General features: G+C 39.2%; 1 protein-coding gene across 10 annotated transcripts in view; it reads left to right on the plus strand.

Moving 5' to 3' along the window:
• Positions 1–14,038, plus strand: part of tjp1a (tight junction protein 1a) — a 99,197-nt gene extending 85,159 nt beyond the window's left edge. For 4 of the 10 annotated variants that reach the window (XM_032559750.1, XM_032559751.1, XM_032559755.1 and 1 more), the window contains 10 exons: positions 649–894; positions 1,991–2,812; positions 2,926–3,008; positions 3,757–3,933; positions 4,365–4,471; positions 4,584–4,828; positions 5,137–5,291; positions 5,377–5,597; positions 7,974–8,117; positions 12,433–14,038. In XM_032559750.1, the coding sequence (XP_032415641.1) occupies positions 649–894; positions 1,991–2,812; positions 2,926–3,008; positions 3,757–3,933; positions 4,365–4,471; positions 4,584–4,828; positions 5,137–5,291; positions 5,377–5,597; positions 7,974–8,117; positions 12,433–12,527 (2,295 nt within the window). In that variant the 3' untranslated portion in view covers positions 12,528–14,038. The remainder of the gene's footprint in view (positions 1–648; positions 895–1,990; positions 2,813–2,925; positions 3,009–3,756; positions 3,934–4,364; positions 4,472–4,583; positions 4,829–5,136; positions 5,292–5,376; positions 5,598–7,973; positions 8,118–12,432) is intronic. The other 6 variants (XM_032559752.1, XM_032559759.1, XM_032559753.1 and 3 more) reach the window with 4 other exon arrangements.
• Positions 14,039–16,333: the final 2,295 nt, after the last annotated feature.

The following is a 16,333-nucleotide window of genomic DNA, read 5'->3' on the forward strand; positions in this document are numbered from 1 at the left end:
TATATATATATATATATATTTATTACACTATTTATTTTCCCTATTCGCGTCTTTGATGTTTGTTAGTGTGGATTTTTTTTATTTCCTTTTGCAAATAAGAACTTCCAGTTCTGTTGTTGTGAATTGTTGTATCACCATGGGCTGTCTCAGCTGTCTGACTGTTGCTCATGTCACCGGGACAGAAAAATTATGTCTTCATTTTAAAAAGTGTGTGTACCAGTAATCACCAATGTGCACTTTGTTCTATCTATGACACCAGAAAGTATTATGTGCATGACAGAAATACCAGTGTTACTTCACTGTACTTGTGAAATGTATTAAATAATATTCAGTTGGCAGGTGTATATCTAAAATAGAACATTTTTGTCATCTAAATGATGTGTTGATGATCACGAAAAGGGGAAAATATTTACTTATTATACACATATTTATTATATATTATATATATATTTAAATATGTCTTGTAACCACAGAATTAAAATCGAGTTAGTATCCTTCAACGATGAAACGTTGTCCTGCTACTAATTCCTAACCTTTTAGATGTGGAGCAGAGGATTGTAGAGGGTGCTGAGACGCTAGTAGCATTTGTTGAAACTGCACCGTAGTGTGTCAGCGCGTGTTATTAAACATTTCTGAACCACTTCACAGAAAGCAGAGGCCACGCCTAGCATCTCCAGGCAGCCTGAGCCCCTGGCTGAGGCAGTGCCCCCTGCTGTCGACGTTACTGTAAAAACTGTAGGGGCTCTGAGCCTTGATGAGGTTCCTGCAGCTCCTTACAGCAAGCCGAGCCCCAGCCAAGAGGCTGGCTCGCTTAGGAGGCCCACCCCTGAGCTAGCACCTCAGAGCGTCACCCCAGAGCCTCTACAGTCCGGACTGGCTGGTCCAGAACCAAAGGTATCCACCTGACCGCCGCTGGACGCTTGGCGAACCTGGCTCGGCTCTACTCGGCCCGGTCTGACCTCCTGTGTTGCTGCTGCCTGTCTGCCCGTCTCCTGCTTCTTTCTATCGCTCTGTCTTTTCTGCCCTGCATGTCAGCTGATCAAAGTGCTGCCCAGAAGAGACAAAAGATGCGTGTGCGTGTGAGTGTGCAAGAGTGGAAGCCGGTAAACAACAGTGGGCCTGGGAGCTGGTGGCTGTGTTAATTTGCCTACATGTTGACAGGCAGTGGAAACTGCAGCTCTCACTGTTGCTTATCCTCTTTGCATGGCTGCAACATGTTCGCCTTATTCTGTGTTAACTCGATCTTTTTGCTGTGTTTATCAATGCAGACTAAATTATTATTTCCTTGTAAAAGTAGCCATACACTTTCCAGCAAGTATGTTTTCAGCTGCTTTATCCGATCTGGATCGACAGTTTATGGCTATTTAATCAAAATAAAAAATTTGTCTTTTTTTTATTGATTTATTCGATTCAGTTTATCCAAGTATGTGCTTGTATGTATACATGTTAATGTGGATATTTTACTTTTAAACTGCATCAAGACAGTGGGCAATTTTTCTTTTTTGACATTTCTCCACATGTGTTCCTGCATGTATTAAGATTAAACGACCAAAACATGCTTAGTTACCAAACATTTGTTCTCTGTGTCTGGGAATACGTTAACAGCAGAGACTTTGTGTCACTTTTGTTTAGAAAGAAAAGTTGATCCCATTGTTTTTTTGAAGTTTTTTAAAATATGTGGTGGTCTTTCTTAAATTATTTTCAATAAGTTGGTGTTACAGCCTTACTTTGTGATGTTTTTGCAACCTTCTGCTCTACTGCAATTTCCATATGGTCTAAAATGTATTCTGACTAGTAACACCTCCCTTTCAGTGTCTCTATTTCAGGTCTTTTCCCTTCCTGTTTCTTCTGTAATTTCAAGGACTTTCACTTGTTCATCCTTCAACTGTTGTTGTGTTTTTTTGTTGTTTTTGTTTTACATACTGCCTAACATTGGTCAAGCCCGTGTATGCGGGTTCTCAAACGTTTTCTTTTTGTATCTGTTTGGTAGATGTTTCAGAAGGATCCCTACGGCATGGAAAACACAGGGAGAATCACTAACAGCATGAAGGCTGTCAATTACAACCCTCCGCAGCCGTACCACCCCGACCAGCAGTCGTACCGGGATTACGACCACCCGCCGAATCGCTATGACGTCAGCAGCGGGGCCGGGTCTTACCCGGAGTCGCAGTACAGAAGCAACGACCACATCCCGCTCTATGAGAACAGCGTGCCTCAGTACGACCAGCAGCAGTGGAATCCCTATGGCCAGCCGCCCTCTGCTTCCAACTCCCAGGGTTACGATCTCCGGCTGCGTTACAGTGATGGCTCCGATGCGCAGTACACCCCACCTCTACGCTATGACGAACCCCCACCACAGCAGGGATTCGATGTGCGACCTCGCTACGGCAAACCTACAGGTCCGGGCCCGGTTCATTACGACGACCTCCCGCCGCCTCCTCAAGGATCTGACCTCGGCTACAACCAGGATTCCCACCTGGGGTATCCCTCAGCCAGCCGATCCCCAGAACTCGCCCCTCAACGACCCACCTATAACCAAGGACCCAGCTTGCAGCCGAAAGGCTACAAACCTCAGCACTACGACCCGACTCCAGCAAACTCTGTAGCCAGCCTTACGCCTCCTCCTAAAGCCGAGACAGACTCGCCTTCCCCTGTGGAAGTTGCTAAACTCGCACCTTCCAGAGACGAGCCGCAGGAGGAAGACCCTGCCATGCGACCCCAGTCGGTCCTCACCAGGGTCAAGATGTTTGAGAACAAACGGTCTGTGTCTGTGGACCGTGCCAGAGATGTAGGGGAATCCACTGGAAACAGGGTAAGGAGTTTCTTTAAAGTGTCTGAACTTGTTCAATGACTTTTAACTTATGATTCTGAGAAAACATCTGGACTTGTTGTCCAACTGAGACGATGTTTGTTTTAATTCTTTAGGCAGCTGATTTACCCCTGAAAGCAGGTGGTGTGATCCCTAAAGCAAATTCTCTGAGCAACCTGGATCAAGAGAAGAACTTTAGGTAAGTTTGTAGATAATTTAACATGCATAGAATTAAAAATCTCTAATATTGCAGCTTTCATGTTCCCTTTAACATATCCCCTACTCCTGGAGTGTTTAACCTTGTGCCTTACATTAAACTTCTTCATGGTGGAACAATGGATGGGCATTTATTGTATCGTTTTAAGATCATTGTAAAAATGATTTTATCATAAGAATTTGGAGTTATCGTCACAATGATAATTTGATTCAGTTTATTTATATAGTGCCACTTCACAATTGGAAAAATAAATCAATTCAATCATACATACTGTACATTCTAATTGATTATATCAAACAGTATGGAAAGCTCATTTAATAATTTAAAATAGTTTAAAACATTTCTGAGGAAACCCAGCAGATTGCAATGAGCCATTAATGAAAAACCCAAAAACCTGTCTAATTGTTGTTTTTGCTGTCATCTCCACTGTTTTATGGGAGCATCAGTAAATTTGGAAATATGATTAAATGTAGTTGCTATGTACAGCTTAGTAATAAAAACCACTCTGCTTTATGTATCCGGTGTCCCAAAGCAGCCCGTTTAAAAGTTTGAATATATTTTAAGAGCCGTATTTGTGGAGCTGTAATTGCTGTGACAGGACTGCAAAAAATGTTATATACTGTATATATTTTTTGTCGCCACTGTTATCATTATAACTGCAAATATCATGAGATGCGGGGATAAAATTATAAGTCCATCTCGCCCAACCCTAATGTTGAACCAACTCCAGAGCTCCAGAGCCCCAGAGACTGCAGTCCAAGGCAGTCGATGACATTGTCCGCTCTAACCATTACGATCCTGATGAGGACGAGGATTACTACAGGAAGCAGCTGTCCTACTTTGACAGACTTCAGACCGGCCCTAGCAAATCCCAGCCACAAGCACAAACAACTCACAGCTTCCCCAGGTGATCCTCAGTCCCGCTGATATTTCCGTGCGCTTTGGACATGGTGTTTGTGGAGTGGCTTTATGTTTACTACAAAAGATAACACCAGATTTAACCCGCACGCATTAACGCTGCCTTACTGATCAACATCCTTTGCAACAGATTAGAAATGAGTTCTTTTACTCTGTTGTCTCTATATTCAGTTTTGTTTTCTAACCTGATTGGCTTAGATCAGTTAGATGTAGAAAAAGATGAAACACTTAATTCCCCACACATAGAATATAAATAAATGAGAAGTGTCTCAAAACACACACTGTGCATGCCAACTAAACCTTGTTCCAAAGTTCATTTTCCCATTGCATGACGTAGTGGTGAGGCCCCTGCTTCTTCCTCATTCACTGACACGGTATTTCTCCTTTAAAGCTAAACTTTTCTACTTTGTCATATTACAGGACTGAGTCCGTAGACAAACCGAGTCCACTGGAGAAAAAGTATGAACCGGTTCCTCAGGTTACCCCCTCTCTGCCACCAGCTACACTGCCTAAACCGTCAGCTGAAGGTTAATGCATCTCTAACTTTCTCACAAAAGGCAGAAACTTGCATACATACATAGATCTCAAAGCCTGGATCTTTTTTTCTTTCTTTACTGACTTTGCACGGCTCTCCCACAGTCAAGCCTCCAGCCCGAGAAAACACTGTCCAGAGCAACTTCCTGCCTCAGAAGAGTTTCCCCGAAAAGTCTCCAGTTAACGGCACAAGCGAGCAGCCTCCAAAGACGACCGGGGCGCCGTCTAGCTTTAACCGCTTTGTTCCCAAGCCCTTCACCACCTCAGCCAAACCTTTCGCACGGATGTTCGACAGTCCAAAATTCAACCACAATCTTCTGTCCAACGATAAACCTGAGATTGCACCAAAGGTAAATCTGTTTTAGGAAATAAATCTGATATAAATTGGTTCACTTCTAAATTTAGAGCTTAGAAGAATATATTAAGTTAATTGTTCTGCTGCTTAAGACGCTATTTTTCTTTATTACCAAAATTTTTTGTGTTGAGTTGATATGGGGTCTGTTATACTGACATATTAACTCATTAGAATGGAGGAAATTGCACTTGTTTGTTTATACTAGTGTAAATTTTCTTGTTTCAACTAGACTATAACTCATTAGTAAATGAAAATCAAGTTTCAATATTAGTGTTTCTGACTTAAATGACTTATGTGGCTCAGGGTCCAACCTCCACTGCAGTGAAGCCTCAGATCCCCCCACAGCCTCAGAACGCGGACCATGACAGCGGCTTGGACACCTTCACACGCACTGTGGATAACCGCCCCAAACACCAGCAGAATAACGTCAACGCCGTTCCCAAGGCCATCCCTGTGAGGTAACAGAACCACTCTGAGTCCAAATGAAACCAAAGCCATTTTCTAGAGAGAGAGAGAGTCACGGTGAATGTGTCTGTCTCCCAGCCCGAGCGCCCTCGAAGACGACGAGGATGAAGACGAGGGTCACACTGTGGTCGCCACCGCTCGCGGCATCTTCAACAGTAACGGCGGCGTCTTGAGCTCCATCGAAACAGGTGTCAGCATAATTATCCCGCAGGGCGCCATCCCCGACGGAGTGGAGCAGGAGATCTACTTCAAGGTCTGCCGAGACAACAGCATCCTGCCGCCGCTCGACAAGGAGAAAGGTAACTCACTGAGGAGGAGGAGGACGTAGAGACACTTCTCCTTGTTGTCTTAAGTGTTGTGTTTCACTTCGCCATTGTGACAAGATGTGCACAGATGTTTGTCTCATCCGTCGGTGATTATATTGTTGCATCTAATTTTATTTGTTTAGAAATTGCTAGAAAAATATTTGTTAAAAACAGACTGCGTATTATTTTTTTTTCCCAGTGTTCCGTATTTAGATCTAGAAAATGATAGGAAGGACAGCCATGTTCTGGTATTTTCTCTTTTTGCATGCATTTCCTACATGTAAACAAACATGCAGTGATTGCATAGTTACTTTGAAAAAGTAACTTTAATTGGATTACTGATTACTCCTTTAAAAAGTAACTTAGTTAGATTACTGATTACTTCATTGGAAAAGTAACTACGTTACATTAAAAGTAATTTTTTAGTTACTTTCAGCACCTGCTAACAACAACGCTCTGCCACCTATGAAAATTACATTGATCTTAATTTAGCTTATGTATATTATCTACAGTGTTTTTTGTCACCAACTGTGTTTCGTGTGCTGAGGAGCGATCAGAAACGGCAGAGAACAGATTGGAAGTGAGGCAGGCAGTTTTCTTGCCTCATGGCAGGGGGCGCTCATGAAACCCAGACATTGTGACTCCACAACTGCAGAGTAAGAGACAGTAACAGCGAGCTAGCCATACAGTAAAGTCAAGTGCAGTGATATATTTATAGTTTTCTCCTCTTACCACAGCAATCACTTATTAATAATCGCAAAATAAACATTAAGCCTAAAACCATACCACTGCAACAGACTGAATGTTCTGCTCTTTGTGTGGGAAATATTTCAGTGATTTACAGAGTGCGAAATAAGTGATTTCGAGTTGTACTTTAACGGTTTTTCCCTTTGCTGTAGAGCACAGCATGAAATTAATAATATCTACATCTCAGAAGTTTGATTGCGTTAACGGAATTATTCTCGGCGGCAGCGCGGCTATGGATGAAATGTTAAAGAATAGTCTTTTTGCCCTCCAGCGTTGCCCGCATGCTTGAAATTTCCTTATGTAAACAATAACCTGCAGGGGGGATATATTTGTATATCTGATTATGATTAAGTCAGTGCCTCACCAGCAATGAGCCTCACCGCACGTCACTGGTCAGAACATAGTGGCAGTTTTAATACATTTTTAAAGAACATTGTTGTTTATTAAACTTCCATACTGCAGCTTTAAAAATCCTAATATCTGATTTGTACATCTATTTATTGATATATTATCCTCCTAACATCTTTTATTACAACATATTTGTATTATTTATGGTTTGATCCCCGTCTGGCTCTCTGATAGGTTATAATATTTAACTACAGTAGACAATGACCGGATCGTAGAAAGTTATTTTACATTGTTTGGTCTGGAGTTACACTTTAGGGACTGAGCTTTTGCCTACTCCACAGTGCTTGTTGTTTCTTGATAGTATGTATTTGTATGCATTACCTCGTGATCATATTTCCTGGAACAGATGGAGAAAGTCTGAGATATCAAATGCATGAATCTAGAGTGCAGTCAGAAGCCGGTTGTGACTCCAGTGGGAATCATCAGTTGTTTCTTCTCATCGCTATATCTGCTGAGACAGACTGTAGGTGTAATCGTGACTGCAGATCTGGGATGGTGTTCCTGTCACTTCAATTTAATTACAGTTGTAACTTCTGCTCCTGACTGTCATGACATCAAGCAGCAGGTTGTGTGATTTTTTTTGGCTAATGGAGTAAAATATAAAAGTTACTAAAGTCAAGAGTCTCTGAGGCGGGTTTAAGGCAGAAGTCCGGTTTGACATAACAGCTACAGTTTGATGCTAAATAAATCCAGCTACCAACCGGCGGCTGGATGCTCAGTAATGAGCACTAAACGTTTCATGTAGAGCGTCAGATTGTCTCTCCTAAGAACAGTGTATCTCATTTAATCTGCTTAGTAAAGTGATAGGATTGGAAAGCTTGCAGAAAAATTTAGAATTTTATATATTTTCTCATCCTAGTTTAGTAATCGAGCGCATTTAATTCTCAATCTTTGAATTAGGTTTATAGTTCACAGGCAGAACACTCAACTATGCCTACTTTGTGTTTAGATGGAACAAAATCCTATAATGTTGAATTATTTTTATGGTTTGTGATCTCAAAATAAGATTAAAGTAAAGCGGACCTAAAATAAATTTAATTGCCTTCGTCTAATCTGGACTACTTAGATGTTTTGTTTTCATATACAACACATTTCTTACATAAAATCTAGTACAAATTATTCAAATGAAAAACTAATTTATGATAAAATATTATTCAAACTTGACAGTTTACTGTTTAACTGAGTGCACAACAATACTGTGTTTTGTGTTTACAGGAGAGACTTTGCTCAGCCCTCTGGTGATGTGTGGACCTCATGGCCTCAAGTTCTTGAAGCCTGTGGAGCTGCGCTTACCTCACTGTGCGTCAATGACCCCTGATGGTTGGTCTTTTGCTCTAAAATCCTCCGACTCCTCGTCGGGTATGCTTTGCTCTCTCTGCTCTCCCGGGGTCGTTTGGGCTGGCTGTGTGACAAATTCAGCATTTTCGGTCACTTGTTAAATCAGCATTTTTCCCTGGCCTTGGTTCTTCATTTATTTAATCCAAAATCAAACATTTAAGAGACTCCAAATGTTTAATCAAGAAGAATCAATCTAAGGGAAAAAAAATCTGCCTTTTTCACAAATGATTTCTTTGGGTTTATTTCATTTTCATCATTTATGCTGATAAACTCACCCACACAATTTCATTTGCTGTATCACTGGTTTCCGTTCCAAGCTTTATTGCTTTAAAGTACCAATGCACTATTTCTCTCCTGGTTTCTTTTCCAGCATATTAACTTTATCTCATTTTACCTAACTTGCATGCACTGGATGCTTGGCTGCAAGATATTAAGTTTCGTCAGACGGGACTGTAACGCATGCTTCTCGGCTCAGTAGGATTTTTTTCACATAGCCACCCAAATCCTGACCTGAAGAACAAACAGCTCTGGATCTGCTGCAGATCTGCTGGAATCTGGGACATCGTCATAACCAGTAAAACCTGTCATTCCACATAAATTCCAAAGATAAACAAAGACATCTTGCTTTCATGCCTAGGTGCTCGTCTCTAAATTTAGAGCTCCTGTCTTCCAAAGAGTTATTTTTGACTCTGACTTTTAGACAGCAGAAAATATACTTTTGTAGCCAGTTTTTGTTGTCTCCCCTTCGTGTAAGCTTAAGTTGTAAAATTGGATCAGGAAGTGTCAAAAAAAGCAAACCAAATTTATCTCGACTGCAGGGGAAAAGGTTTGGATCCAAGTAGATTTTTAAAACAGATGTTTAGCATTCATATATCTGAGTGTTCATGATTAAAATATTATCATTTCATTAACATATTTGGTCCAAGGGATATGAAAATTCAGTGATGGAATTTAAAAAATCAAAAAAATCTAGCATTGTGGTTGATAAACGCCTGATTGAGACGTAAACAGAGTCTCAGTCGTGAAGATCAATTCATGATCTTGGGTGTTTGGTGCAATAAAACAAATGTGTATTTAAATTTGTTTTTGTTAGACTCCTGGTCAAGACCACCTAACCAAAGACCAGAGCATACCAACACCTTGAGGGAATCGAGATTAAGACCAAAACAATGTGTGGAAATTCTACTTAAAGACCATTCCTGCAATATTAATATTGCCCTCCAGATTAACTGGCTGCACTGGGTCCCCAGTTTCTTTCATCGAGTTTGACATGGCTCACTTATGGTTCTTTTTTCTTTCTGCCTGCTGTATAGATGGAAAAATATCCACATATTTATACTGGAAAATGTTTCTCCTCTGATCTGTTTAATTTCGCCCAGGAGTCAACTGGAAAATTCAAATTAAACCTTATTGGTTGCATTCGAATCCTGTGACTAGCTTCACAATACGTTGCAATCAAAAATGGGTGGAAAAAAAATCTCGCATGTCTGAGACAAGACAGTGTAAAAATGTAGCACCACAAATCTAATTTTAGGTCCTTGAACATGGAAGTGCACAAGGCAGACAACAAAATTATGTATTTTTTGGCCACTGATTGGCAACATTGTAAAGAAAATTTTAAAGTAATGTAACCATTTATTGACACGTTAGCTCACCTACGTTGAAGCGAATGAACAACACCAGCAAAAAGGTTGGTGTTAATATTGTAAGGTGTACCTGGGCCTAATTATGTAAATAATAAGAACTATTTTAAAAAATAGATGCTGACAAATTTAAAAACGCACAAATTTAAAAAGGTTTTATAGTATGATGCTTCTGTCCTTTTGGTTGTGTTATCCATTTCCACAGTCAAAGATCAAAGTGCCTTATTTGAAAGTTTTTTTAGATCAACTTTCCAATCAGCCACAAGCAGTGTCGCATAATTGTTTGCCTTGTCTGCCTTGACATTCGTCCAAAACTTACTAAACACGTCTGTTTTCTTATTTTAATCGTTCATTGTCCAATACACCCCAGAAATTGCACTGATTCCCCTTCTAAAATTATTCTGATATATATTTTACTGCATGTTCATCTCTGTTATTCCAAAGCAAAATTACAGTTTAAGCCTTTATGAAATAATTGAATGTCTACTCGCACTAAAGAGCAAAAGCACAAGAACAAAATCAGAAAGTCCTTCCTCTTTTCATAACCTTGTCCTTCCCACAAACTATCTTCAAAACCAGCAGTGACTTAGGCAGTGGTCAGGATTAGCTGTTAATTAGCCTCATTTTAGAGATGAGACATAGGGCTCTGATAGGAATGTCAGTTCACTTTGTCGTCCTGCAGAATTGGGGGAGTATCATTGAGGCTGCATTGTAATCCCCTTATTGTGAAGCAAGACCACTCTCGGGACTACTTCTATCCCCTTCTGAGGTTTTTCTTCTCACTTTGCTTCTTTGCTTTCTCCTTTTACTCTTTTATTCAAGTCTGGCAGCCTCCTTTCATCTCTACTTCTCCTGCCCACAGTGGTCTCACTGTGGTTACTTCATACTTAAGTCTGAACCAGTGTGATACAGTTTAGCTCCATAAGTGCCTCATTAATGGGCAGTTTGGGTTTGAGAGTCACAGTAAGTTGACCAAACACACTATGCAGTGTTTCATTTTAAGGTCTGTGAGTGCACCTTACAAGCACCTTGACGTCTGAAGTATTTGTGTAAAGTTCTTAGAAGTTATTTCTATATGCTGTTTGTATCTCATGCTCATCATTATCCCACTATGTGATGTTTAACATGTTTTTCTCTTTCACATTGTTGTAGGTTAGTAGTTCTGTGCCTTTCTAAACTATGTACCTCTTCAAAAGATGTTTAGATATCCTACTACCATATATATAAAAGTAGCTTTAAGGTTCCACAAATTGCATATGCAAATCAAAAAGAATTTTTCACAGTTCCTGTTAAACAGTAAAGTCAGCCGTACTAGCCCACAATAGTGCAGGAGGTCCCTCTGCATCCCATGGCAACGCATGAATTTCTGACCCAAAAAGGATGCGTAAACAACAATGTGCAAGTTGGCAGCATCTACATCTCTTTGACAATGCTGAATCATGAAGACATTTTTAGCTCCAATTCCAATGTCTAATTTGGTTATGTAAAACCTACCACAAGAGGGAGCTCATGTAGCATGAGATACGAAAACATATTTCTGTTTTATGCTGCTTTAATTAAACATCACAATATTAAATTGAGTCATAGAGCTTCGGTAATTGTGCAGTTTTTGGGGTTTTTTTTTTACCAGTCAGATGTTTTTATGTTAATGGAAACCTAGATTTTCACCTGACACATTTACGGTATATAAAATTAATGACGTTGAGAAAATCTAAACTTATAATGCTGGTTGTTTTTGCATACTACCCTCTCACAGTTAGTTATGAGAGTGATATTCAAGGTGTTAAGAATGAGAAATTAAATTAAAGACTGACTAGAAATGTCTGTTCTTGGGCAGTGGTGCTGAGCGTTGTGTGGTTGAACCAAAAAAGAAATCTAACAAAGCTGGAGGCAACTTGCTGAGCAGGCGGCTCTGATCTGTCTGATCCATCGTACATGTGTTCAGAACAGATAAAGGCAGTCTTAATGCGCTATTGGACTTTTAATGTAAATATACTGCTCAAATTTAGGTAAGTCTTTAGATTCAAGTGACGTGACAACTAGTGGAAGAGCTCCAGCCTAAGTATTTAGAGGAAAATGTACTTAACCCATGGACTGGTTGCCTGTGTACTTGTTTAAAAATGTAATTTAGTCTTTATATTTCTAACATGTCAAGTTGAATCAGAACCGACCCATTTGTGTAAATGCAGAACCTAAGTTCACATATCTTAAAGTTTACCGTCCCTCAAAGGGCATATAAATATATTCAGAGTAATAAGATCAAGTTGATTTAAGCTCCAGGTAAGCTTCACGGTATTGTGTCACATACTGAGGCTTTTCTGCACTGGCCTGGTTCTGCATCCCTACATCATTGATTGGAACCTTCCTTTTAGCACAGACCTCCATGTTTATAGTCTTCACAGTGACTAGATTTTAATTCACAGTCAACAAGAGGTCGGAGACCTTCAATAAAAAAATCCTGAACAGCTTTTACTGGCCTCTGGTGGCACTACACTTGGAAGTAGGCCACAAATGTCCACAGTTATGTGACTTGCAACGGATATGATCACATTTTGCATTCAGTGTTGTTTATAAAGTAATTTACACCAATTTGTTTTTTATGTAAACGTTTCTGACTATGCACAGGAGCCGGAGATTAATGCAAACAGCAGTTATTGCCACTCACCGACGCATCCCATTTATTTTCTCTGCAGGTGACCCTAAAAGCTGGCAGAACAAGTCTCTCCCCGGAGACCCCAACTACCTAGTGGGAGCCAACTGCGTTTCTGTGCTCATTGACCACTTTTAAGAAGGGACGAATGGAATGCTGAATGTGGGAAAAGTGAAGGCAACGGACTCGAATTAGAAGACACACACACTGCACACGCACTACCGCTGCAGTCCGAGCGTACAAACACAGCACACAGCGGAGTATGAAGGAGAGCCGGTCAGTTCTGTTTACTGCACCCAGATGAAGGCAAGACTGAAAATCTGTCCTCAGTTTGAAGTTTGGATGTGAAGTAAAACCCTCTGATGCATCTCTAAAATATCAACACTAAATATAAAGTGGAGTTTATTCATGTATCTGGATGGATGGCTTTCAAAGCAGCGTACATGCTTCAGAAAATTGTCAGTATATCTATGCTATATATGCATATAGTATGTGTAGAAGTATCAAAAGGAGTTGTTGGAAATTTTGGAGTTTATTTCCAAATTTAGATTTCAGTTCAGGGGACAGAATATGAAGACTTAGACAGGTTGAGGTAACTTTATTGAAAGTTTGAGATATGTAGGGACGTTTGTAGGAATCCATTGAAGGAAACGATGATAAACCGAAGCAGCACACTTAAAGACACCTTCACTCCTTCCTTTGTTCTTCCTTTTCCTGTTATATCCTGTAGCTTCCTGCCTTTTGCCCCCACCTCCCTGAGCACTTGGTCTTCTCCTTCCAGCCTGAGGGAGATCTATGCATGTCCTTTACTCAGGTTTTGTAACTGTCCTCAGTTCCTACCTGACATTTCTTTCCTCTTCCTTCCTGGTCACTCTTGCACTCATACACACAAATAAGCAGTGATGCCTTATCTGCAGATTATTCACTTTTCATAAAGAGAAAACATAACTTATGATAAATTATGGTATAATGTCAGTTGTTTTTGCCATTCTTTTGTGAACCCACTGTATAAATAAACTTGGGTTTAGCACACAATAACAGTTGGCAAAAGATAACAAAGGTAAGCTCTTCTTTTATCTGCTATGCATTACTGAAAAGGACAGATAAGAAGTGGCTGTAAATAAAGCTAGCGTATTGCCTTGTTTCTTTTCTTTGTAAATGAACTTTTTGTATGTCTTTCTTTTTTTGTATAAAACTTAGAGAAAACATATTAAAAAGCAGAAGAAAGTGAACAAGTTTTCTTTTTATTCTGGCTATACCCTTAAGCCTTTGAACTGTAACCAACAATAATACATTGAACCTTTTTCTACCAATATATTGACACAATGTTGTGGACACGGAAAAAGTACTTTTTACTGATTGGAGGATCTCATAAGTACTTGAACTAAAAGACATTAAAATGTGCTCTGATGGTGTCCCCCCTCACTGATTTGTGATACTGGATGCTATATTGTGTGCCCTTAAATGTATTTTTGTACTAATAGACAATATAATATGTACGGCACACCAATACAGTTTTATTTTTAGTATAACACAGCTTTAACTAAATATTAGCTCTTCACGTGTGGCTGACTTTTTTTTTTTTCTTCTCCTCTTCGACACACTTTTATCACTGTATTAATAAATAAAATCATTTTTAAAATAAAGTCCATGGAAGGTGTTTTTATATCCCTACATTGACATTTTTTAAAGACATGTGAGTGACCTTGTTCTATTTTGATATTACTGCAATGCAAATTTATTCCCGTTATTTCATTTGGTTTATTGGGATTCCATGCTTTTAATAGAACTAATACAATGTGAATAAAAGAACAGGTCTTAAGCTAAATGTCTGATCTATTATTGTAAAATAAAGTCTTCACCTTAACGCTCACTTTTGCAACATATATGAACAGGTTAATTAAGCTTAGCCATTTATTTTTTACTATTCTCAGTTCTGCACTACCTCAGTTTATGGCTAGGTGGTGCAGGAAACCTATAAATAAATTTGATGCACAAGGTTATGGATAATGAGGTGTTTCAGCAATGGGTTAGATTACAAGATATTGGAAGATTAAAGATATATAAATTTAGATCATTTTACAGACACAAAGTTCTATGATCTATAACATACTGAGGAAACTACCACTAATTTCTTATTAGAAATGGGCAAGAGCTGTGATTCATAATATAACAATAATCTGTTAATGATCAAAGAATACATGATCTACTGGTGCATCTCAAGTTGAATTAGGACATCTCAAAAGTTATTTTATTTCAGTAATTCAATTTAAAAGTGACTATGAAAACCCCAAACTCCATTTACCTGAGTAATAGATTGCACTAAAACAACAAAAAATGTATATCTAATTAAAAATATTTCGTTATGCCTTCTGTCCCTAATAGCTATTTAATCTGAGCATGCCAGGACGTGTTTTTTTGTTGTTTTTTTCCCGAGCCGTACAACATATGCCAACTTAGATTTCACACCTGCGGGTCATCGATGGTGCAGGACGCGGGTGGGTGTCAGAATCATGGCAGTAATCCTGAGCTAGCCTGGACATTTCCTTCGTCTGCTTCTTCGTCCGTTCGAAAAAAAAATTTATAATAATAATAATCGCGCTTTCAGCACAGTCTGGGCTTCTTCCATTGACTTTGATTGTCTCCGAGTGACTTTTTACGGAGCCAATCAGCGAACAGAATGAGAAGTCGTGAACGATAACTTCGATTTTTCCACGGCGTTTTAGTGGTTTAGCAATGGCAGCGGAGGAAGTGAATGAAGCTGTTCAGGCCTCGTGTTGGTCTCGCTTCCAAATGCCTCGTTCATTTCGGCACTTCTCTCTTTGCAGTAGGAGGGTGGCTGTTACAGTGCTGGCAATTTTAGGTAAGTTTCTTAGTGTGTAACTGCCGCATAATGTCAGGGGAAAACGTTAGCACTTGGGTAAAATTTCAACCCTCAACATAGTCCACAATCATCAATAACCGGGTTTATCAGCCCCCGAACAAGGGGCTGATTCTTACCAGGCTAAACCTGAGCCAGGAAACGGCGACAGACTTTGCACATTTTTTTCCCAAACAAATTGAGTAAATTGAATGTGGATTAGCTAATTGATGATGACTAGTTAATTGATACCAGTATCCTATATCACATTAGGCTAACAAGAATACTAATGTTTTTTTTAGTTTTTTTTTAACCTTTATTCAGAGATGGGTAGTAACCTTTACTCTTACATTCACTTGAGTTACCTTTTTGAGTATATATATATGAGTAATGATAACTATTCGTACTCTAACTAGAGCAAGATTTCTGGATAACCTGGAAGTAACTTCAAGAAAGAAAGAACAAAAATGTTTTTTTCTTTTTTTTAACCAAAAATATGACACACCCTTGCAGTTTATGTTAAAGTGAGACTTCTTGTTAGTACACAGGCTTTGTTGTTCTCATGTCATTTTCCATCTGCTGATCCTGTTGTGCCATTTAGAGGTCAATTAGATGCAGTAAACCAGGGGTCTTGAACTGCGTTCCTCAAGGTCCAGAGTCCTGCAACGTTTTGATGTCTCTTCACTTCTGCACACCTGGCTCCAATATGAACTCATTAGCCGAGCTCTAAAGGAATGCAGTTTGAAACCACTGCAGTAAATATTGCCACTGAAAATTCATTTGCCCTGTTCTAATATGCACATATTGCACTGTAAGTATTAATGTTATGTAAAGTTTAAAATGGACCAAACCTGATTTGAAAAAGTGTTTCTTCTCCCTGAATGTGTTATTTCACATTTATTTGTAGTATTTTAAGTATTACTTTAGTCAGAAATTGCACGTAAATTTATTTCCTCATTTAAAATATAAAATCAGATTTTATTATCAGTTATTCTGTACTTGAGTAGTTTTTTGATAATTACTTTTAATCACTTGAATACATTCTCTGAAACCTACTTTTTACTTGAGTAAATGTGAAGTAGTG

Source organism: Xiphophorus hellerii, chromosome 4 (genome assembly GCF_003331165.1).
Source record: "Xiphophorus hellerii strain 12219 chromosome 4, Xiphophorus_hellerii-4.1, whole genome shotgun sequence".
Lineage (NCBI taxonomy): Eukaryota > Metazoa > Chordata > Actinopteri > Cyprinodontiformes > Poeciliidae > Xiphophorus > Xiphophorus hellerii.